General features: G+C 45.6%; 2 protein-coding genes and 1 pseudogene across 2 annotated transcripts in view; 1 reads left to right on the plus strand and 2 right to left on the minus strand.

The window, feature by feature from the left end:
• Positions 1-23,190, minus strand: part of ranbp9 (RAN binding protein 9) — a 46,610-nt gene that overhangs the window by 15,813 nt on the left and 7,607 nt on the right. The window lies entirely within an intron of this gene.
• Positions 3,947-5,833, minus strand: LOC115057154 (mammalian ependymin-related protein 1-like; annotated as a pseudogene).
• Positions 6,191-9,033, plus strand: LOC115057153 (nucleolar protein 7-like). The gene is made up of 8 exons (XM_029524037.1): positions 6,191-6,380; positions 7,139-7,216; positions 7,346-7,401; positions 7,508-7,527; positions 7,610-7,691; positions 7,863-7,987; positions 8,308-8,385; positions 8,605-9,033. Exons 1-8 carry the CDS (start codon positions 6,195-6,197, stop codon positions 8,676-8,678), a joined length of 699 nt encoding a protein of 232 aa, XP_029379897.1. The 5' UTR covers positions 6,191-6,194; the 3' UTR covers positions 8,679-9,033.

Consider the following 23,190-nt stretch of genomic DNA (forward strand, 5'->3'; position numbering starts at 1 on the left):
TGTGATCCTCTGTGTGTGAGAGCAGCTTCAGCTCAGCGTCTTTCCTCTTCAGCTCAGTGATCTCCTGCTCCAGCTTCTCCTGAAGCTCTTTGACTCGACCTTCAGTTTCCTGCTGGGATCTGATCTGCTGCTTCACATCAGACCTTCTTCTCTCCATGAGAGATCAGCTGAGTGAAGATCTTCTCAGTGTCCTCCACTGCTTTATCAGCAGAGCCGTTGATGGCCTCCACCTCCTGTTGAAGCAGCTTCACATCTTTGTCTCTGTCCTGGATTCTCTGCTGGATTTGTTGTCGACTCAGCTCCAGCTCTCTCTGCCTCTCAGTCCTTTCTGCTGCAGCTGAGACTGTGTCGTGGCCTTTATGTTCATCCACAGAGCAGAGATAACAGATACACTGCTGATCAGTACGGCAGAACATCTTCATCACCTCACCATGACGAGAGCAGATGTTCTCCTGAGCTTCTCAGAGGGCTCCACCAGCTTGTGTTTCTTGAATTTATCTGATTCATAATGAGGCCGCAAGTGTTTCTCACATAAGAGACCAAACACATTAAACAGGACTTGACAGCTTTCAGTTTTCTCCCGGTGCAGAAATCACAGGCCACCATCTTCAGGTCCAGCATAGCAGTGATCAGCAGGAGCAGCTTGGAGTCGAGGCCTCTTGAGCTGCTCTAATACATCTGCTAACATGGTGTTTTTCATTAGAACAGGCCTCGGTTTGAACTCCGTCCTACACTGAGGGCAGCTGTAGATTTTCTTCTCATCTCTCCATCCCAGTGGAATTTAATACAGTTCATACAGTAGCTGTGTCCACAGGGTATAGTCACCGGATCCTTCAGTAGATCCAGACAGATGGAACAGCAGAATTTATTAGGTCGAGTGGATTTCCTTTCTGCGCCATTTCTCCTTTGAGAGTTATTTTGTTCAACAGTTTCAAAAGAAACGGTCTCTGAGTTGTGAGGGCAACCAAATCTCTGCTCTGTCTGCTGAGTCAGTGATTGTCTGCTGCAGTTCAAAGTGTCTTATTAACCACACCCACACATAAAACCAATATAGTGAAGGGGGAGGACTAAAGACATATCCTGAAAACTCTGCTCTTCGACCTCATAAACACGATTGTTGTTTTTGATGGCGGGTGTGATGTCTTCTCTTACAACATAATGTCCATTTTTCAAATGATGCTTCCATTTAGAAGAAATTAGATAATAAAGCAGGAGATTAAAGAGATGGCGTGGTTACTGTGTGACTGGCAATCTGTAAAACCAATCAGAACAGAGCAGGTCCACCTGTTCCTCCACATACTCAAAGCCAAGATGGCCGACAGACAGATGAAAACTGGAACCTTCAACAAGTGATGTCACTGAGGGCAAATACCTGCTGGGCTCACCTCACTGGACCTCCTCTCCGGTCTTCTTCGGTTATTGTTCGGACCTGGTGGTGAACCCTAATCCAACCCCGGCAGAACCTCCTGACCTTCTTTTTTGTGTTTTTTTTTTCAGTAAATTAGCAGTAAACACATTTTCATCTCTTACAAATGAATACTGGGCATCTATACCGAATCAATGAGATGTCCCATCATTGATCACCATTTCTCTGGTTCCTGGTTTCATCGGTCCAGGTGGATCCAGGTAGTTCACCTGCTGACCGACAGCTCTGACTGATGTGTGACAGGCTGGATGTGGCTCATTTGTCTTTGCTGTTGTGTTGTTTGCGTTTTTCGGTGCCAGCTCAGGTTGTGAACAGATTACAGAGTTTACCTTTATTGTGGAAGAGAATCTGGACGGAGCAAAGGCAGCCTAAATAAGCAACCACACTTTAAATAACAAGCCCCCAAAAAAACCCCACAACTGACAACATTTTCAAGCGACTTTACAGAACAACAAGCGGACCTGGCAACTCCGGGTCCAGCCGCTCACATTCATCAGTTGGCGGGTGGAACGTTCACCTGGCCGCCATTTGGTAGGTGAAGCCGGTTACAGGAAGGACGCCTCGCTGTTGTTCTGCTGTACCGACAGCTGCTCTGTTCAGATCACCTGTCACAGGTAAGCCTGAACTTTATTCTGCTTGTATTTGGCGTCACAACGTCGTGTTGTGAGCTCATTAGCTGACCTGAATAACGCTCAGAGCGCCGTCGAGCTAGCTTCCAGACAACGTTCAGGCTGAATCTGTTGTGTTTTCAAAGTTCACAGAAATGTTTTATATTCGTCTCAATCGGCCCATCTGTGTTAAATAAATACTCATTTTAAAAGGGAGGTGAATTTGTCCAAGCCTGGACTCAAGAATAAGATTTGGTTAATTGTGGAGGTGTGTTTTCGTGTTAAAATGTATAAAATTGTCTTATTTTCTGTGATGGAGTTACAGCGCCTTTAATACTTTTGCTGTACCGAATACAGACTTTAAGTCTTGGTCTCAATGGTCATCAGTTTGTACTTAAATTAAAATAAATAATTGGATATAAAACAATTTAAGTACGTTAAACGTAAACATTAGCTTTTTATTTTGAAAACCTCCATTTTCAACATACGCTTCCAACATGGCGGACGCACTGACATATCAGACCTGCGGGCCAGCAGCCAATCGGCGTCCATGTTAACCTGACCCTGACCCTGACGACCCTGACCTCACCCAGCTGGTGTTGGTCCTTGCAGCTTCCTCCCACTTCTGCTGAGGTCAGATGAGCTGACCTGGAGCATCGTGTTTCAGAAAATGTTGTTTTACTTCATGTTCAAAAATTCATAACTGAGAAATTCATGTCTGGTTTGGAGAAACAAAGAAAGTTTTATAATCAAAGCTCATGTTGTGATGGCTGATCAAAAAAAAACAAAACATAGTTGAAGATTAACTAACGGCTTTACAGCCTGTTTATCTGATGACCTCGCATAAAGACAGTCATGGCTCCATGTCAGGTTTTTAGCTGTAAATGAGTACTGGCTGTTCCATTGAAATCCTCATAAGATGCTGCTTTTGGGCTACATCCCAGTCACAAGTCAGACTTTGTATCCTTAGAAAAGACATTTTCAAACTTTTCTGATTTCCTGAATTATATTTTATTCATTCTTTAAATGTATCTACAGTGTCCTAAGTTTGTTCATGTGGTGGATTAGTAGAGTTTATTAAAAGACTCTTGTTCACACAATCAGTTTATTTCACCTGAATCTCAGAGAGATTATTATAATTTTAATAAAATAGAAAAGCAACACACAAGTATTCAGCCAACATTTAGAGCAAACATTTAGAGCACTAACATGTTTTTCTCCAGAACAGGCCTCGGTATGAAGGCCTTCCTACACTGTAGATGTTCTTCTCATCCTCTCCGTCCAGTGGGATTTAATACAGTTCATACAGTAGCTGTGCCCACAGGAAGTCATCACCGGATCCTTCAGTGGATCCAGACAGATGGAACAGGAGATGGTTTCCAGCTGAACTCCTTTCTGCTCCATTTCTCCTCTGTGACGGCCGTCTGAGTTTCTGTTATCAAAAGTGAAACTAGTTTTCTGTCTGCTGTAAAAATGTCTCCACCCCCTTCAGACTGTAGATCTGAGGAGACATGTGATCAGAGCAGGAAGAAGACAGAGGGTCATCAGGAGGAGGAACAGCTGGATTCTGTGTTTAACTTTTTCGATTCTTGTGTTAGTTCACCAGTATTCATCAATGGCTTTTACTTTCTCCCTAAAATGCATTTTAATTAAACATTTTATTGGTTACAATTCACATTTACTGAAGGAAAAACTGAGAAATAATCGTCTGTACAGGTAAAGTCAGTTTTGTTACTTCATTTGATATATTGCACAACAACTAGACTCTTCCTTAATATTCCCACAGCACAGGAATGCAATGGAACATTTAGGAATCCTTTGAGTCATAATTTTACAAGACAAATCTCTCTTAGCAGAGTTTCTTCTAGACATCCTGACTCCAGTGGGTTCTCCTCACACAACCATCTTACTCATGACAACCAGCCTTCAGTGTCTAATCCAACTGTTAGTGCATTATTAAGTTATTATTATTATTAGCATTAGCATTTTGTACGTTATGTTTTGAAAATTTCTGTGTAACTATTATAAGGTAAGTGATGTTCATATTTATCAGCACAGTGTCAAATATTGTGTATCTATAGGGAATAATGATATCAGGCTCAGCTTCAACAGTCGGACTCCGGCATCCTCTTGGGCCGAGCTGTTGACAAGTGCTGGGCGGGGTGAAGACGCTGGGGTCGCTGATGCCCAGCTGGAGGTTGAAGAAGCGGGTGGAGGTGGTGACGCTGCTGTTCCTGGTGTAGGTTTCTTGCACTGGGTAGCAGTCCTTCAGGGTGTAAACGCCCACCCAGGTCTCATCTGGTTAAGAGAGGAGACATTTGATGAACTCAGAAGGGAAGTTGAATCAGGTTTGGTTGTGCTGCAGCGGCTGGTGAATGTAGATCAACCCTGGCTTAAAGCTACAGCCAGAACATCATGGCCACCTGACTCTGGAGGTCTGGACTCCTTTAGACCTCAGAAGCTGAGCGGTGGGATGTTAGCAGGATGTTAGCAGAAGCTCCTTTCAGGCCTGGAGGCCTGCGTGGATCTGACTTGTTAGTCCAGCTCATGTCACACCAGGAACAGCGGCCTGCTCTGACTCACTTTACACGTCGCAGTTTGTTTCTTGTTTCCTGGAATTCAGGACTATATGTTTACCTGCAGCCCATAGACCCCAGGTATCCATGGTAACAATGCCTGTCCCACCCACTTACAGCTGCCATGGCAACGGATCACCTGTCAGGTGTCATAATGTTATGGCTGACCTTTAGGAGTGTTTACTCATACAGAAAGATTTGACTGACTTGAGACCTAACATATCTTATTGTGATGCTGTGAAATTGTTGTTGGTGTATCGGCTTTAATTAGATTTTCTGCGTTTTGCAGGTTTTGCTCAGACTCACGTTGGCGTGCTGGCTTCCTGTCTGACCACTCCTGAACCTCCACGTTGTCTCCGGGGCCCGATGAAGTACTGGTCCTCGAAGGTGGAGTTGTCGGGGATGTCAAACGGGTCCCAGGCCTCCGTCAGGGCGATCTTGGAGCAGTCCTTGGTCTTCTGGTCGATCTGGAACATGACCATGCTCTGGTACAAGTAGATGTACTCAAAAAACCTGGTGGTGAGATGAAGGGTTTTATTTTTTTATTTTCTCAAATCCATTGATGTGCATTACTTTTCTTTTATATGAATAAAGAGAGAAATTACACACGAGCCGGATCATTTAGCCTATTTCTGGCTCATTTTGGGGAAAACACTGAAATGACAAAAGCTGTTAATTCTGATGATTCTATGATTATTTATGCAGCATAAATCGTTTTTTTAATTAAAGGTGATCTTTATGTATGATGACTTTATGTGTTTTTTTATTTGTATATACATATATATTTATAAATTTGCTTTAATGTTAGTTTTTAGCCAGCATCTTCCGGACATTAAATCTGATCATGAAGGTGATGGAGTGAAGTCTGACTCCATCCCTTCTACATGATATTCAGGCTGAGCTGCCGGATCTCACTTCTGACACGGGGTGTGTTTCTTGTGCTGCTGCAGGATCCGGACCTTGGTTCAGGCCGTCGTAGGACACGGCCTGGCTGTTCCTCCCGGTGCTGTGGTCGTACAGCACCCACCTGCCCTCCCACTGCGGCGGGGCCAGGCACGGCGTGGCCGCCTCCCGGAGCTCCGGCCCGGGGAGGCCGAGGACCGGCGGCCCGGCGGCGGCCAGCAGGACAAACAGCAGTCGGTGCATGACGTCCAGACGGTCCAGTCAGCTGGTCCGGGTTTTGTTTTTGTTTACGCCTTTCTGCACCGGCGGAACCGGACCCCTTCAGAATAAAACAGCATTTCCGGGGTGAGGCGCTTTCAAATGAAAAGCACGGATACAATTAACGAGTAGTCTGTGACAACATAAATAAAATATTACATTTTAGAAATACAGAAAAATAGCAACACATAAAATAAACAACACCAAGGCATTAATTCATTAAAAAGTCTGCAGTGTATATGTGATTAACATTACATTTTTGTTTGCTGAAAAAACTGAAAATAAACCTTTATAGCTTAACTTTTAATTCTGTTTAAATATGAATTTATATAAAAAAATCTTTACATTTAGTCTATTCCTCCTTCCCGCCACCGGAGGCAGAGACGGTCCCAGGTCGCTCTCTTTTGACGTCACACATCCAACATGGCGAAGGACCAACGTGGGAAAACAACAACGTCTCCGTCCAAGAAGACGGACACCGAAAAACAGACGGAGGACACGACGATGGTGTTCGAGTCCAGCGACGACGAGGCGCCCGAAGAGGTGACCTTCGACGCCTCCAGGACCGAAGCTCTCCGGAGCATGAAGCAGGCGCTGGACACACAGGAGGTAGCTAACGGCTAACTGCTAACGGGGGCTAGAGCCGGATTCGGAATTAGAAAATTTTAACGAAAAAGGCAAATTTGGTTATGAACTGCTGCTCCAGAGCAGAAATGGGAACATGTTCATAATTCAGAGTTTGAATAAGATTAACACCAGGGATAACATTAAAGTGAATGGAAAGCGCCATCAGGTGGAAATGTTTTCTGACGTGAAGCAGAATGAATTCTCGGTGTTGATCAGAGGTCGGACTTAAAGAGTCTTCATGTTGTACAGACTTTCGTATAAATCATGCACTTACTTGGAACTAACCCAGGCGTAACAATTCCCAACCCAGCTTCCAAAGGGTACAAAGCTGATAGATTGGGTGGCCAGTATGTGTGTTTGTCACGTAAAATGGACGCTATCGGTGGGTGTTTCTGAGGAGCAGAAATATGTCATTCTCTGTCTCCGCCCGTTTCCAGATGAATGGTGAGCAACAGGAACGTTATATGTCAAAAACAATGTCATCAATTCATCAGTCGAGCAGGCTAACCAGGAAGACAGCAGCTGATTTAGAATCGACTAACTGTGTCAGAGATCCGGCAGTGAGGTTTCCTGAACGGAGGCTACTCTCCCACAGCGAGGCTAGCTGGGATCCATTTACAAAGATGGACAACGAACGGGCCAACAAATGCATCCTCAGTTATTGTGTTACTGTGATAAATAGCATCAGTAACCCACACAGCGGTTTGTTCCATTGCGCTGTGGTGTTTGGGTCAGTGAAGCATTCTGCTGTTTGCAGGGAAAAAGAGCTTCTGAAGGAGAAGAGGAGGAAGAGACAGGAGCTGTTCCAGGAGCAGAAGGTCTGTTTGGGCATTAATGGCTTTTATTTAGCATTTCATCTTAAGCACATAATACTCATCACATATATATTCTGTGTTAAGTATAAGAAGTGGCTGTATGTTTTTTCTTCATTCTGCCGATTCCCACAGAAAATTAAACTGTTGTCTGACGACGTGTTGGAGGAAATGGACTCAGCCTCTTCGAAGTAAGTTCATCAGCCTGAATCTTTCTGCTGTTCTTTGATTCTCTACATTTTTAAAAATATATCAGTGTCCTGCTCTGTGAACATTTAAATCTTCTTTATTTTTCAGGAAGCAGAAACAGTCTGAAGGTGAAGAAGCTCCCCATCTTATTGACATAAGTGATAAACTGAACTGATGCTCAGATCGGTGACACTTACTGTATCTTCTCAGCAGCTGAAGAGCAGCGGCAGGATGAGGGAGAGAACGGGAAGAAGAAAAAGAAGAAGAGCAGAAAAATGGAACATTCCCGAAAGTATGTTAAAACAACCTGTTTGTAAGTTTTGCTAGTGTGACTTTTAGCAAACGTTCACTGACCAACAGCTGTCTCCAGATGTAGAAAGCTCTTTCTGGTGAGATAGCGTCCAGTCTGGCCTGAAGATGTCACTGCATTTTATTGAAACTGGACTTGTTTCCTGTTTGTCAGTCTGAAGGGAAACTACAGGGTGGCCACGGTGAAAGTGGTGGGAGCGCTGGCGTCCTCCCAGCAGCAGGCGGCGGAGGATTTCATCCAGTCCAGGCTGTACGGAGCAGGAAGCTGCAGGACTACAAGTAAGATGGCCGCACATTTCAGTTTGGCCTGACCCTGAACCCAAAACTGTCTGAAATGTGAAGTTGGATTGTGAGAATTTAGTTTAAAACTGCAGATATTTCGTTTTTTCATTCATAGAAACTAAGATGCAAGCTACACTCTGTGGCAGAAGTCTGTTCAGACGATGATCTGTCTCAATTTGAGCTTTGCTACAGTGACGTCCAGTCTCGTCTCACTGAGGGCTTCTATCTTGGATTCCCTCTGCAGGCGGCGGCAACATTCACGCTCTGACGGTGACGAAGACTGAAGGCGTTAATGTTTCATGTCTTTCTGCTTTCAGATAACGAGCTGCTCTCCCTCCAGAACAAGACGGGGAGGAATAAAGGTGCAGCCGTGCAGTTTGTCAAGAAGGACTGGGGTAAGTCCAGGAGCAGGAACTGAGAAGAATCTGAGACCTCATTTATTTATTACACTGATTCAGTTTGTCTTCACAACCAAAATCTCTACAGTCCCATGAGAACACTCGCTGCTCTCATTGGTCCGATGTTTCATGTAAAGAATATTTTATCTTAATTATTAGAAAAAAATCAAATATAGTCTCTGACTTCATGTCTCTAATCTCCGTCTGATCCTGCAGCCTGTAAGCAGAAAGCCAAAGCAGAGAAGCTGAAGAAGAGATGGATCCACAAGCAGCACATTCCCTCTTGCTGACCGGACCTTCGGATCTCGTCCACGCTGGCCCCACGCTGGACTGATCACAGAACGAGACATCAGTAAATTATTCTGACTTAAAGTGGGACGAGAATCTGCCTCAATCCTGGACGTTATCACCAGGACAGGACCAGGACCAGGACCAGGTCCAGGTCCAGGGCTTTGTCCTGGCTGGTAGAGCTAAACCGCCGAGGCTCTCCTGGGCTGTAAACTGTGGCGTTTCCGTTAAAGAGCAAATACAGCTGAAAGGGATTCATCAGTGAATTACTGCGTGAGAATCACATGAACTGTTTCTTTTCTTTTCTTTTCAGAAATGTTATATTTTAAAACACAATAAAGACTTGAGTGTGTGAACAAACTATTCAGTTTCTGTTTGTTGACAAATTCATCTTTAACTCAAACAGCTGCAGCTGCGAACATTTAGAATTGGTGGAAAAAAACTTTCTCTTGTATTTACTGACTGAATGCGAGCCAACAACAACATCAGGATGAAGGTCATGTGTCCTCCTCCTCAGCCGGAGCCGCTCGCTGACAGAGAGCTTCAGGTTTTTACCGCCACACAGTCAGAACATGATGCCTGCCGTGTTTCTGCTGCTGTTCCTCCAGCTCGTCCCAGAAGCCTCTCCGAGTCCGCCTGGTAGGTGGCCTTTGGTCCACGTCCAGAGTTTTCTGTTCAGAGAATTAAGAGCTCAGAATATTAGAGCAGATCCATAAAATGGGATCAACAATTCAATCACTGCAAACTGACCTGCACAAAGATTTCCTTATTTTTAACACTTAGGCTGGTCAAAGATCCGATTTGAGCTTCAGCTCTCAAAGATTTATTCTATTTAATAAAAACATTTTTTCAATTCAATTTGTCGTGCCTGTTGTGTGAACTTCAGTCAGATGAACGGAACCTGCAAATGAAAATCAGAAGGAGAATTTATTTAAATGAAAACTTGTTCACAAAGCAAAAGAGTGTCTCTTCATGAAATTAAAACCCTTAAATAAGTTCGGACGTTCAGGTCAATATTGTCCAAACAGGCCGAGGCCAAGCCAAATAAAGGGGGGGGGGGGTCAATAATACAACAACAACATCAAACCAGCTTTAAACACAAACGTCAACTTTGTTGGTTTGTTTTCACGTCTTCCTGAACTACTGTTTTCTGTTTTGTTCACTTTAAGGAACTCACTCGGTTAGAATCCTTCAAGCTGACGGCAACACAACAGGCCGGACTTTGCTCTCTTTTTCTATATTTGTTTTTGCTCTTCTCTCTTTTTTGAGTTCACTTGACAAGCCGCCAAAATGGCGAGTCAGCTGTTCCCACGTCAGGACTCCAGGTTTCTGTTTGTGCCCCATCAAGAGACAAAGTCTTTGATAATTTCCTTTAAGAAAAGCCACATTTCAGATTTGCAGACGTGACGGTCACAGCGACTCATCAGTCTCTGCCCCCCTTTAGGTACAGAATGTTCCAGAAACTTCACGGCTCCTCAGGGATTCATCACATCACCAACCCACCCAGGAGCGTTCTCTCCTGACCATCCACACAACCTGACCTGCACCTTCACCATCGTGGCCCCCGAGATCTCCGACATCGTGTTGAAGTTCAACAACTTCAGCATGAAGCCCGACGGCTTCAACTTGGACCCCAACGACAGGAAGCCAACAACCATCCTCTGCCAAGCCCACGGGATTGAGATCTGGGACGGCCCCCCAGGAGGTGAGGTGACGTCTAGACACAGAAAAAAGGGGAGGAGGTGAAACAGAAAGAAGAGGTGCAGCCGTGTGGTTTCACCTGACGGTCGGTTGGTGATGGAGACACCTTCTGTGCGCCGCCTGCGTCAGCGTGGCGTCCACTTCCTCTTCCTGTATCACCCTAAACTTCCTGGTTCCTCCCAGAGTCAGCTGTAAGAACACTTTAATTATGAGGGCAGAGAGATCGGAGTGGACGGGGGAAAGTTTTCAGCTTGAACTTTCTGAGGATGTCACATTTTGGGTTTCCTTCATTATACTCCCCCAACCAAATAACAGCTCGGCACTCAGGAGGTTAAATCACAGAACTTTGTGGTGATGAAGCTAACTCTCCACCTCCCTTTTCTGCCCCCCCTCCCCCCCCTCCCGCAGTGGGCATCCACATCGGCACATACTGTGGCTCGACCGCGCCGGGCCAAGTCATCTCCCGCAGCGGCATCCTGTCCATGATCATCACCGCCGGGACCCGGATCAGCGAACAGGGACATCTGGCCCAGTACACCATCCAGGAGAGGACCCCCCCTCCAACAGGGCCTGGATGTGAGCAGAATGTGTCTGACATCAGCATCTCAGTCTCACGTCCTGCTGTTAATAACAATAATAATAAGAAGAAACATTTTCCAGAATTCCACTCAGTGAAAGTCGAACTGTCGTCATGCTGCCTGTTCTGTCGCCTTTTTCAGGCTGATACAAACTTTCTTCTTCTTCTCAGGAATCCATCTAAATAGTTTTTGCTCTCCAGCTGGAGGTTCCTTCACTCGGTCCAAAGCTTTCCAGCTGCTCAGTCTGTTTCTGCTCTTCTGCCGCAGACTCCTGTGGGGGGGCTTAGACGTGGAGTCTGGGGGCTACTTTACCAGCCCAGGATATCCCTTTGATTACCTGCCCTCCGAGCGCTGTGTGTGGGTGATAACCGCCCAGGAGCCGGATCAGAAGATCCTCCTCACATTCAACGCATACTTTCATCTGGAAGACAAAGACTGCAAGTAAGAGCCCATTTTTGTCTGTGACAGGTCAAAGGTCATGAAGGCATCACAGCAACAGGGAATGATTCCCTCTAAAAGCCGGCAGAGCAGAGAGAGGACTCTGTAGCAGCACAACCCTGAATCGTATCCCGTCTGTCCTGCAGGCACGACTATGTGGAGGTTTACAACGGGGGCACCGAGCTCTCGCCTCTGGTGGGGAGGTTTTGCGGGATCGTGGCACCGTCTCCGATCAAAGTCCAGTGGCAACCAGCTGCTCATCAAGTTGTCTCCAACGATGAGATCCAGGACTTCAGGATTCTCTGCTCAGTTACAAGGTCCTCAGCAAGGTGGGTACTGATCTGGGATCTGCAGCTGCTGCCACCACCGTCCCTGGTTAACACATCGTGTGTCGTAGAGGAGCGACAGAGCCTCTGATTCCACATTCACACTCTAAAGCAGTTCTGTTTCCACTCTGGAGATGGAATCAGAAACAAAGTCTCTTCTCCACTCAGGTCTGAACTGTCCAGGAACTTCACGGCCCCCCAGGGCCTCATCACGACACCCAACTTCCCAGAGAATACCCCAACAACATGGAGTGTGTCCTCATGATCTTGGCCCCCCCGGGGGCGCAGATCCTGCTGGAGTTCGACAGCTTCATCATGGAGGACGACAGCACCTGCCAATCAGACCGCCTGGAGATCTGGGACGGCCCCCCCGGAGGTGAGCGGCTGGTTTAGATCCAGTCGATTAAATATGATCAACCTGACAGGAAGTTCAAGAGAGAAAGTACAAACACATCAGGACGACTCTAAAGTGTACTGAAGAATGTTTGTTACCTCCCTCAGTGGGCGTCCACGTCGGCCAATACTGCGGTTACAACCCCCAAACAGAATCTTCGCCCAGAGCGGCGTCATGTCCTTGATCATCTCATCCGACCAAAGCTCCACCAAAGAGGGCTTCTCTGCCAAATACACCATCAGCCAATGAGAGCGCAGACGGCCTTCAGGTGCAGGTGACACGTCTGTTCTGCAGGGCCTTCATGTGTTGGATTTGTATTTTGAAGGATAAAACTTAACTTCCTGTTCACTTTGATTCTTGTGGGAACAAACAAACAGGAATAATAAGTCTGTTCATCACTGGACTGAGCAGAAACTTTTAGAAACAGAGTTTGTGTGGGAAGTTCCTGAATTTAATGGTTCTTACTGTGACAACAGCTCCCCCCTGTGACTGACCAGTGACCCATCACCTCCATCCCCAAATCAGAGTTTAATACAAATACAAAAAGGGAGTTCTCCTCTGAGGTGGAGGCCCAGATTCCACTGAAAACATCGAAGGAATGTGTGAAGCAGCCAGACGATCCTTCAATTATTCAGTAGATCAAATGTGTACTAAAACAAAAACATATTTCATCATGTTTTCTTTAACCAGCTGTTCAGATTTTGGAAAATGTGATCCATGTTGAGAACTAAAACATCCAACAACTCAATTTTATATGACCAATAATCAGAATTATCACTGCTGTTAAACTAACTCGGAGGAAAAACAGACTTCACTTTCAGCAATACGTTCGATCATCATTTGTAATTTTTAATATAAATCTGTTCACCCCTCACACAAATTTGCACATTTTTCTCCAAATGGACACACAGTCAGCAGTGTTACTGGTTGACATCTTCCTTATACACGTGAACTGGCTAAAAGAAGGAGAAACAAAATAAAATAAGACATCTAACTTGATCTTACCACCACTTTACTATGGCATGCATAGGTTTCAGACCTTACTCAGAAAGAGACAACAGACACTTTGTCTAAGAAATTTTCTAAACGATGCCGTGACTGCTCGTGAATCGGGGAAAAAAAAAAAAAGAAAAAAAAAAGCAGACAACAAAAAAAAAGGTGAGAAAACCAACCAAAGTACAGAAGCAGCTCGGACCCCTGGGAAAAACTAGAAGGGAAAGATGGCGGCAGCCGCCACGTCCCCATTTGTCTGCGACTTTGTCTTCCTGAAGTATTTAGAATCTTTATTTTCTACATTTTGCAGCAAAAGTGCAGTCAACCATACTGGGCCCCTTTTTTTATTTATCAGGTTTTCCTTTCCTGCATTTGCTACTTTGAGGCTTCAAGCTCAGATGAGAATCCTGGTTAAAAAAAAAAAAAAAAAAAAGGTGATCTTGGGGGGGGTAATAAACCAGCTCCAAACTGGTGACTGTGGGCTCGACGTCAACGGGTCCAACCTTCAAATTCAACTGAAATGAAAGTCCTCTCCATGCGATGAATGTGGTGAAAAAGAAGATGATCTGTCACTGGATTAATTCAGGATCAGCTGACCAGCGAGGAGGCCTGAGTGTGGGTCAGAACAGAAAGCTCTCGGGGTCCAAAGGTCGTTCGATGCTCGGCACCAAGGAACCGTAAAGCATCGACAATCTGACCAGACGAATCAGGAAGTGGGAGCCAACAACACACACAAAGGAGGAAACATTACAGGAAAGATGGCGTCTTCCCATTTGATAAAAAAAAAAAAATCTCAAATTTAAATGCCATCAACGTTTGGACACTTAAAGATCACAAGACCCTCTCTGTCCGTCCAACAGACTTCAAAATGCCCTCCCCATCAAAAAAAAAAAAAAAAAAAAAAGAGAAACACTGAACTCCTTTTTCAAACAAAAGACAACGGACAACAGCTGCAGCTTTCCTTTTCTAAGAATCTCAATTTTAGTTTCACTTTCAAACAGATTTATGTTGGAACCAGCTGGGCTTATTTAAAATCCAGAAAAAAAAGTTTCTATTCTTTGGTTTTTGAAGTGATGGTGAGAAAACGAAGGATCTAAATGTCACCTTAACGTCTTCCTGTGGTACGTTAACTCGGTCACACAAAATAAAAGCACCAGGAGTTCGAGCTCGGTGTCAGAAGCTGATTTACATGCTGCCATCTGGAGTCCCTCTGAGGATCGGTGGGCAGATTATCAAAGTCTGACTTAGTCTAACCTGCACACGGTCACAACAACTCACAAATTAAGGATTTTGTCTGAAAGTTATTTGAAGCTGGAGTGAAAAACTAATTCTTCAGGAGAAATACAAGATGGGACTGGAAGGTTTTTCTGCTGGAGCTCAAACAAACACGGGCCGGACCAACCAGCTGGCTTCAGGGGTCACTGATTGTCGGTACAAAGCATTAAGGATTGTTTTGTTTTTTTTTTTTTGTTTTTTTTTTCCAAAAGATTTCTTTTCATTTGATAACTAAATATCTCGCTCTATTGATATAATTCCATTTTGTTAAAGTCATATATAAACGTCAACGTACACATGCTCGTCACTGGGAGTCGGTGGAATCGGGACCTTTATTATAAGTTGGTGGAACTTTGCTCTTGCTGGCGCTCAACAAATATACTGTGAATGCAAGTAACAAATAATTAAGATAATGATAATTAGATAACAATAATAATAATAATCATCGTCCTCGCTGTCATCTGCACCCTGCCTTTGTAAACCTGGAGAAACTAAAAACAAAAACAAGGAGCCAGGTAACCGCCCCCCCCTCCCCCCAAACTTCACCATGAAAAACAAGAACAAGAACGAAAAGATTAAAACAGGGAACATGGAGACGAGACTGAAGGTTCTCTCCGGCTTCTTCGAAGTCCCGAGTCCTCATGCGTCACATAAACGTCCGATGTCCTTAGATCAGTGGAGGTGGTGTGGTGTGTGTGTGTGTGTGTGTGTGTGTGTGTGTGTGTGTGTGGTGTGTGGGGGGGGTGGGGGGGGCTGTGCAGGGTGTAGGAGGGGGGAGGGCATTATAACGGAGCCTCGTGTTGGCTGGAGTCTCTGGAGATGGACTTCCTGCCTTCAGCATCAGCCGCTGTCTTCGCTTCTTTGTGTGTGTGTGTGTGTGTGTGTGTGTGAGAGCTTTCACCTGGTAATCCAGGTTTACGGGGACATTGATAAAAGGTCACTGTCCGTTTTCTTTTTTGTTGTTGTTGTGTTTTCCTTATTTTTCCATTAACACCAGGCCATTCACCAGTTAGTCTCGCCCGGTTCATACTACCCCCCCCCTCCCCATCAAGGGTATTCGGGGGCGGGGCATCTGCGCCACATGAGTCACGTGTCTCTCTTGGCTGGCGCCCCAGCTGTCGGCGCAGTGTTGGGCTGGAGTCAGCGAGGCCAACTGAGGTGGAGGCGTGATTTTATATTTACGATGGAAGGGAGGTGGTGGTGTGTGTGTGTGTGTGTGTGTGTGTGTGTGTGTGTGTGTGTGTGTGTGTTGGGGGCCCTATGAAGATCTGCCCGGAGATGAGTCCTGGTCCTAGTGGTGTCTGGTGCTGGTGGTAAAAGCAGAACAGGAAGCAGGGTGAGGCGGTTAACGCTCTACCACTCAATATCATGCAGAGGAGTCTCCTCGGCTAAAATGAGACACTGATGGAGGACGGAGACGATTCTGGACAGGTCTTCACAGAGTGTGTGTGTTTGCATGGGGCTAGTGCAAGTAATCGTCCACAGAGGCGAAGGCGCAGGAGCCCACTGCCAGTCCGTGCCATGATGGCGAGGCACTGGGCGGCCTGACCGACGGCCTGGGCCAGGGGGGGCTGCTTAGGCAGGTTGTGAGTCTCTGAGCAGGAAGAAGAAGAAGAATGAGGTCAGGACATTTCATTTGATTCAGAGAGATTTCAGTTTCGGGCTCGGCCGACCTACCTAGTATGCACTGTTGAGCGTGGAGCAGACCGGCTCCCTCTGAATGGCGTCCAGCTGGTAGCCGACCGGGCTGTTCCAGGGATCCGAGTAGGCCAGCAGGCTGAAGGCGTCCTGCGGAGACAAGTCGGTACGGATCGGACCAGATTCTGAGCTCTGTTCTTTCTTTAGCGGTTGAAAATGGGGTTTAGGTCATTGGGCTCTGGTTCTGACTGGACTTCCTGTTTGTGCGGCGGGCTGCAGTCTAAACCTGGACACGTGGTAGGAAGCTTTCAAATCTCCAGGTATGGAGCAAACACTATCAGACAATTATACAGTCATACTGCCTGCACCTAGTTACAGTTTCCCAGATTTGAGCTTTGTGTGAATCAGCCCGTTTGGGGCCCGGAAACGCAACAAACCTTTTCATTCCTACCTGATGGTCATCAGGTCCAGAATGAGAATCATTTGGGCTCAGTCTTACAGGAAGTTCTCATATTTAAACCAAACTTTTTTTTATTGCAAAAGAAACAACTGTTGGACAAACTCTGTTGTTACCTGACGCATCTTTTTGTTAGCAGAGTTCTTGCCACACTCGCGGCGGAGGTGTTCGCTCATGCTCTGGAGCTCCCTGCCGAAATGGATCATCCTCATGAGATGGCCGCCTGCTGCCGCCGCACAGCTGCCTCTTGGACTGAGCGACTCCACCTCTGTGAGGCCGCCGCCGGGTGAAAACAGGCAGGTTTTTAATCGAATGTGATGGTGCATGTTGCCATGGTGATAAACATTAACGCTCTACCCACCCATGTCTGCGTCGCAGTCGTCAGGCTCCGCCGTGTGTTTAGAGCTGCCGTTGAGGAACCCGTTGGAGGACGATTCTGTCACTCCGTTGGTGAAATGGTCGACCTCCATGTCCACGTCGTTACTGAGGAGAGAGATGCAGAGTATCACCTGACGCTACACGAAGGCGCGCTGAAACCCTCAGTGTGGCGCTTCCTGTTACCTGGTTAGGGGCTGTTGACTGCGGCTCCCGTTGATGCTGATGTCAGACGCAGGGAGGGCGGAGCCAGAGCCTTGGGGGCAGGGCTTGTGACTGTGGGGGAGCTGTGGCTCTTATTGGACGTCACACCATTACAGCAGTTGCTGTCAAACCCTAAAAAAAAAGAAAAAAAAAAAAGGCAGAAAGCTTACAGGAGACGACTCGCACGGACATGAAGGTGATTTTCAGATATTTGTAGTTTCACACTTAAACCTGGACACACCAGGTCCAGGTCTTCGTGGAAACAGGGACCAGGGACTCGGCTCGAAGTCCAGAACCATGGAGGCGCCACCTCTTAAAACAGTTTGGATCCCAGAGCTCAGCTTCAGCTCAGGGGGTCATAAAGGGTGATGAAGAGAGCTGGAAGCTAACAGCAGAGCGACCAGGAGCGTTTACTGCAGACTGTTGCTGATCCCTGTTTACTGAGGGCACTGGATGTAAAATCAGGAGGATCTCCACATGTACCTGTGAGGTAGGGCTGGGAGCTGCTGGCTTTGTGGCTGGGGCTGCCGAAGGGCCGGGGAGAGCCGGGGTAATGTCCTGAGACTTTGGGCTTCGACCCTCCGAGACATCTCACCTCGCTGTCTGTCCCGTTCACCATCTCTATGAACTGTCTCACCCTGAAGGAGGGAGGGAGGGAGGAGGAAGACAGAATGATCAAGCAAGGAAAGTAACAGTCAGAAAGAAGAGAGACCAGTGAAGCAACAATGAGGTGAAAGATTACACACGTGAGAAACAGAGAACAAAAGAGTCAAGAAGGTTGAGAGGACAAAAAGGGCCAACAGACAAAAGATGGATTAGTACAATTGAAGCACAACAAAGACTAAATAAGAACGAGATAAGTTTCCTCCCATGAACGATTTAATAATTCAATATTTATCAAATCTGTCCTGCACCCACCACAGCTCCTGGACCAAGTCTTAAAAATGAAGCTGAACTTGAACTATTCATTAAAAGGAAGGACGACGAGCAGCTGCGCCACAAGAGGAGGAGCAATCAGTCAAAGGTCAAAGGTCAAAACACGGCCCTGGTCTTACTTCAGCATGAAGAGAAGGTCTGGGTTCCTCTCCAGGAGGTTTGGGTAGAGCTGCTGGGTGGTCTCGATGGCCTCGCCCATTCTACCTGACAACACCAGCTTCTGGATCTCTGCAGACAAAAACAGCTCTACAGGATCAGGCCTTCTGTTTGTCTGCTGTGTGTTTTGACAGTAAATTTATTTTTGCTCATTAATTGTTGCATAGATTGTAGCTTTATTATAGCCATTTAAAGTGTATTTTCCTCGGGTCAGGTTTTTCAAATGTAAACCCCCGTCTTTCCCCATTTCTACGACCAGCCGACATCATGAGGCATAACGACCGACACAAAACTATGAAAACACTGGAACACACAAGGACTCACTCTGCCGGTTTTTGATGGAGGCCAGCTCCTCGTGTACGGCCTGGTCAGTGGATTTGGCGAAGGCTTCGGGCCGTGGCACAATAGCTGTGATGCACCAGGTAGGAAAGCCACCAATTCTGACGGAACAGGAGAAACAATCCAGCTCATGAAGGCAGGAGAGAGTAAGAGAGAACCAGCAGGTTTACGGCTGAAGCAGATTATGCATCCACTTCCAAGACAGTCTGCGGTTCATATATAAAATGGAGACAGGAAAACAAATAAAATAAAAAGTGTAGCCTGAAGCTGCAGCTTGGTACACCTGCCCTCTCCAGAAATTATTCCATGGATCAGCCAAAGTAAAGTCTAGCTTTACATTTGTGCCCTTCCAAGCAAGAGCAGTATCAAATATCATCGGCCGCTGCTGGCAGAGCTGGTTTGTTGCTGTCAAAGAACGTTCAACCAGTTATTAGATCACAGGCTTTTGCTCATTCAGGTGTGTTCAGGCAAGACACAAAAGATGATAATTGTTGGTGTGATTTTTAGCTCCGGGACATTGTTGTTGGATGAAGATGAGATCAGATTTCATGACCAGAAAAGCGGGTCATTCTGAAGGACTGTGTTACTGTAGATACAGCCCACGAGTTGTCGTGTTTCTGTTCTACTCATTCATGTGGAGACTGAACTTTGACCTCCAACAATGAACAATGAAGCCAACAGAAGTGGTGAAAACTGCAGTTCCTCTAATGACCTCCTGGGTCCGGTTCCCTGACAGCAGGTAGATGTGTTACTGTACCTGATAGAAATAATGGCTTTGTTGTAGGAGCAGTTTTCCAGTCGGACAGGATGTAAATGATCCGACTCAAAAACAGTTTAACATTCATGAACCACTGACCACCAAACACCATGAAAACCATGAACACATCACTCATCTGGCAGACAGTTTTATCCAAAGTGGGTTATAAAGTAGATCTTTGGTGCAATTAAAATATTTTCAATTAGTGAAGGAGATCATGATCATCTGCACTACAACTGCTGCTGGATTCTGGGGGAGTTCAGTTTTCACAAACTAACACCTGCATGAAGAGGCCTGGAGGAGTCCAGGTAAGTCTGGACCAGAACCTGGGCCTCTTTTTCTGATGACACATCATGGCAGGCTGAGCAGGAGTTCAGTCTTCCAAAGGTTTGGGATTAAACTGGAATTATATGTTTGTGTGTTCAGATGTGTTTGAGGAGATTCTGTTCTGTAAGTAGCAGACTTATCAAGTTTCTGTTTGTCTGGAACGACAATCACATTTGCCATCCTCCAATCTGAACTGATCTTAAAAGCTTCCTGTTTTAAATTCCAGGCAATGGGCTGACGTTTCCATCTCACCCCAATCACGTCCAAGTGGAGATTAAATCCACTGTGGACAAGTAATCATAGCAACAGAGCGCTAATCCAATCAGAGCCTGCCGTGAAGAGAAAGGAGTCCCACAGTTCTGACTCCAAGATGGAGACACTTTCCTTCTGGGCCTCCATCTTTAATCATACAGGCACGAATTTCCTGCCACTGACAGAATCCAGATCATCCCCAAATCTCAGCGCTGAGCTTTAACTAATCTCTGACCTGATACGAAAACAAAACCACGAGTCCAAATCCAGATACTCCTTACTTTCAATTTCAAACCCCCCCCCCAAAAAAAGTTCCACCTGGAAAGGGAAGCTCTCTGCCTGAACAGCTCAAAGTCAGCAAACTCATCACTTTCCTCTGACTCATCTGTCCACTGTACTGACACCACGTGGAAACCAACACCAACAGACAAGCTGTTCGTGTCCACAACAACAATGCAAACACACCAGCGGGGTTTTTTTTTTTTTTTTTTTTTTTTTTGTAATCAAACCAGACCACTGAAAATTATTCAGAGAAATCAGGACTCTTGACTAAAAGTGACGGCTGCTTGTATTATCATAAAATGCGTAATTTCATGGTGAATGTGCTGATTTAAACAGAAATAGTTCTGTTTTTCAATCCTCTTACTTCTGGATCATTGACTGCCACTCGCCCTCGCGCTCTCCGATGGGGAAGCGGTCAATCTGGGACTGAATCTTTGTCCTCCACTCTCGCATGTAGTCCTCAATGTCGAACACAAAGGGGTGCTGGCCAAAGTTTGCATCCACCACCTCCCCCGGGGTCTGAAGGCCCACCGTCGGGTACAAGTTGGGCTGCAGCAGAGAGAGACAGCTGAGATTCAGGACAATGGAGGAAAAGGGAGCTTGAGAATGTAATCTGAACAATGAATCAAAACAGGAAATGGTGGGAGGAAAAAAAACAGGAAAGGCAGAATTCTCAGGAAATAAGCTTCTATCTACAATTACTCCTTAGAAACGTTATTTTACAAGCTGACAGACGATAAAATCAAACAGAAGACAACTGGCTCAAATAACAAACCCTGACTGACACCAGTTCTGTCTGTAAACATTCATAAAGTCAGCTCAGATCTGGATCAGTCCGACTCTGACTCCTGTGTGTTTATCCGTCCAGTCTCATCCTCCATCTTTGATAGTGACGTCAAGAGTCACGTCTCCCCATCGGACGCTCCTATTGGCTCCGGTGGGTGATGTCACAGCCAACCAGAGTGTCTCTGGATCAGTCCTGTATGTTTTGGAGTTTCATCAGATATTTAGAGCATTTGAGGCTTTGGAGCTGATTTTTCATCATTACTGCTCCAAACAGTTTCCTGCTGAAGCTGTAAATTTTTAAATATCCAGCTTCAGGTCATTTCCTAAAATGCCTGCCCAAAGAGCTGAGGGTGTGACAGACACCGATAGTTTCTTGTTTTGGGGTTAGGGTTAGCGGTGTCCGTCTGAGATGACACAAGCAATGTCAGGAGGCCTCTGAATTCGTTGTTCCACCAATTGAAGCACAGCTTTCATTTGATCAGGAGGAGGAAGTGACCGTCTGGATGACTGCGAGCTTGTCAGATGGTTCGTGCTCTGGTACTAGTATAACTAAAAAGGTTTTTAATCCTAGCAGGGGACGTTTGGCGTTAGATCTGAACTTCATATAAGGACAGGACTAAAGTCTAGTCCAAAGTGTAAACGTTCATCTGGAGTTACGGGCTTAAGGGAGATGTTACTCCCAGTAAGAACGGCCGTACAAAAGGTGTGTGTGTGTGTCTGTTGAAGTTGCCTTTGTCACAGTCAAATAACCACAAAGGTCAGCTGTGCCGAGGTGACGCACTTCAGAGCACAACTCTGGAGGAACATGAATGTCTGGCTCACAGCCAAGCCCGTTCTGCAGCTCAATGGATTATTGTTGCAGCTAAGACTCTCTTTTGCTGCTGAATCAGGAGGAGGCCCCCCCATCCTTTAAAAACGCCTGTATAACTCAGTTAATGCATGCACGAATCCCATTAGACTTAATGTCCGTTGGTGTGGGAGTCGTTTACATAATGAGCTAACGGGGATGAGACTGTTCAGAGACAAAGAGCATCAAAGTTTCAGCCAACAAGTATTTAAACTCACTAGGTGAGTTTTTCGGCCACTAAGCGCCACCAGAAATGAGAAATAAGCTTTAAACCTGTAAGATTCCCTCTCTGAAGATAATTTGGTGAACTAGTTAGTTAACTGTTCCAAAAAAAAACATACTGACCAACTCCGATATTCAGCCTTTTAAATCTAAATGTTCTTTTAACCTTGTTAATCTACCAGTTACATCCGTGATTTTCCATCCACTCAGAACATTTAATAACATTTAAACATTTACCTCTGAATAAGATCTGGAATATAATTTAAAACAAGTTTCAGAACACACAAACACAAAAAAGGCAGCACACAACTATGCATTTTAACTCCATTACAACAAATTAATTTAGGATAGTTTAGAACTTCTCTCTTGTCCAGTAAAACCACCAACATCTAAAAAAGGTCATGTTTTCCATCCTCCAGTCCATTTTGCACGTTGTAAATATTTTGACAAGCAGACATTTCTTTAAATAGCCCCCCATGTCCTACAGCCCTAATTAATCATGGAACCTTCAAAATATTTCATTATAACACAGAAGTGAACAAAGTGTGGCCACTTACTGGGAGGTCTGTGAAGGCAATACCTGTAAAAAAAAAAAAAAAAAAAGAGAAGAGAGCGTGAGCGTGCAGCAGAGCAGCCTTTTCTCTGTCTGCACAGTCAGTGTGTTTACATGTACAGAGGTAATCTGGTTACCATCATCTTCCTGCCACAACCTCGTTTCATGTAAATGAGAAAGGCAGTCGAGCAGAATAACACATTAGCCAGGCAGGTTTCCCTGTTTCACAGCGGCAGCAGGTGAAATGCAGAATAAAACCTGAATAAAATCAGCTCCTTCGTGTCCATCTTAGATTTCCTGTCCTAACTGGACTCAAGACGGTGCATTTCCAAAATGTCAAAGCTGACACTCTAAAATAAAAACTAGGATTAACACCTTGGAGGTGATTCCTGCTGAGTTACAGGAAACATGGTCTGACTAACCCTCAGGGGTGTTTTAGCAGAACATTATGATGTCACAGTGACCTTTTGGGTCCGCTTCAGGGTTATTACAGGTCAAAATGGCTCCTGAGCTGCTCACCTAGGCTGTGGCCATTCTTTGTGTAGAAGCAGGTGTTGTTGATGAGGTTAACGCAGCAGCCAATCACGTCGCCTGTTGTAAACGTGGGTCCGTAGGGTTGCCCGGTGCCGGACGAGCAGAAGGAGTGGCCGTCGTCTCCGTGGTAACCATATGAGTGCT

This window comes from Echeneis naucrates, chromosome 17, assembly GCF_900963305.1.
Source record: "Echeneis naucrates chromosome 17, fEcheNa1.1, whole genome shotgun sequence".
NCBI lineage: Eukaryota > Metazoa > Chordata > Actinopteri > Carangiformes > Echeneidae > Echeneis > Echeneis naucrates.

Excerpts from the sequence above, each read along its gene's own strand:
- LOC115057153 (XM_029524037.1), top strand. The coding sequence starts at position 6,195 with ATGGCGAAGGACCAACGTGGGAAAACAACAACGTCTCCGTCCAAGAAG. Across the intron at positions 7,402-7,507 it reads ATGGACTCAGCCTCTTCGAA|GAAGCAGAAACAGTCTGAAG; the intron begins GTAAGTTCATCA and ends TTTATTTTTCAG. Across the intron at positions 7,988-8,307 it reads AGGAAGCTGCAGGACTACAA|ATAACGAGCTGCTCTCCCTC; the intron begins GTAAGATGGCCG and ends TTCTGCTTTCAG.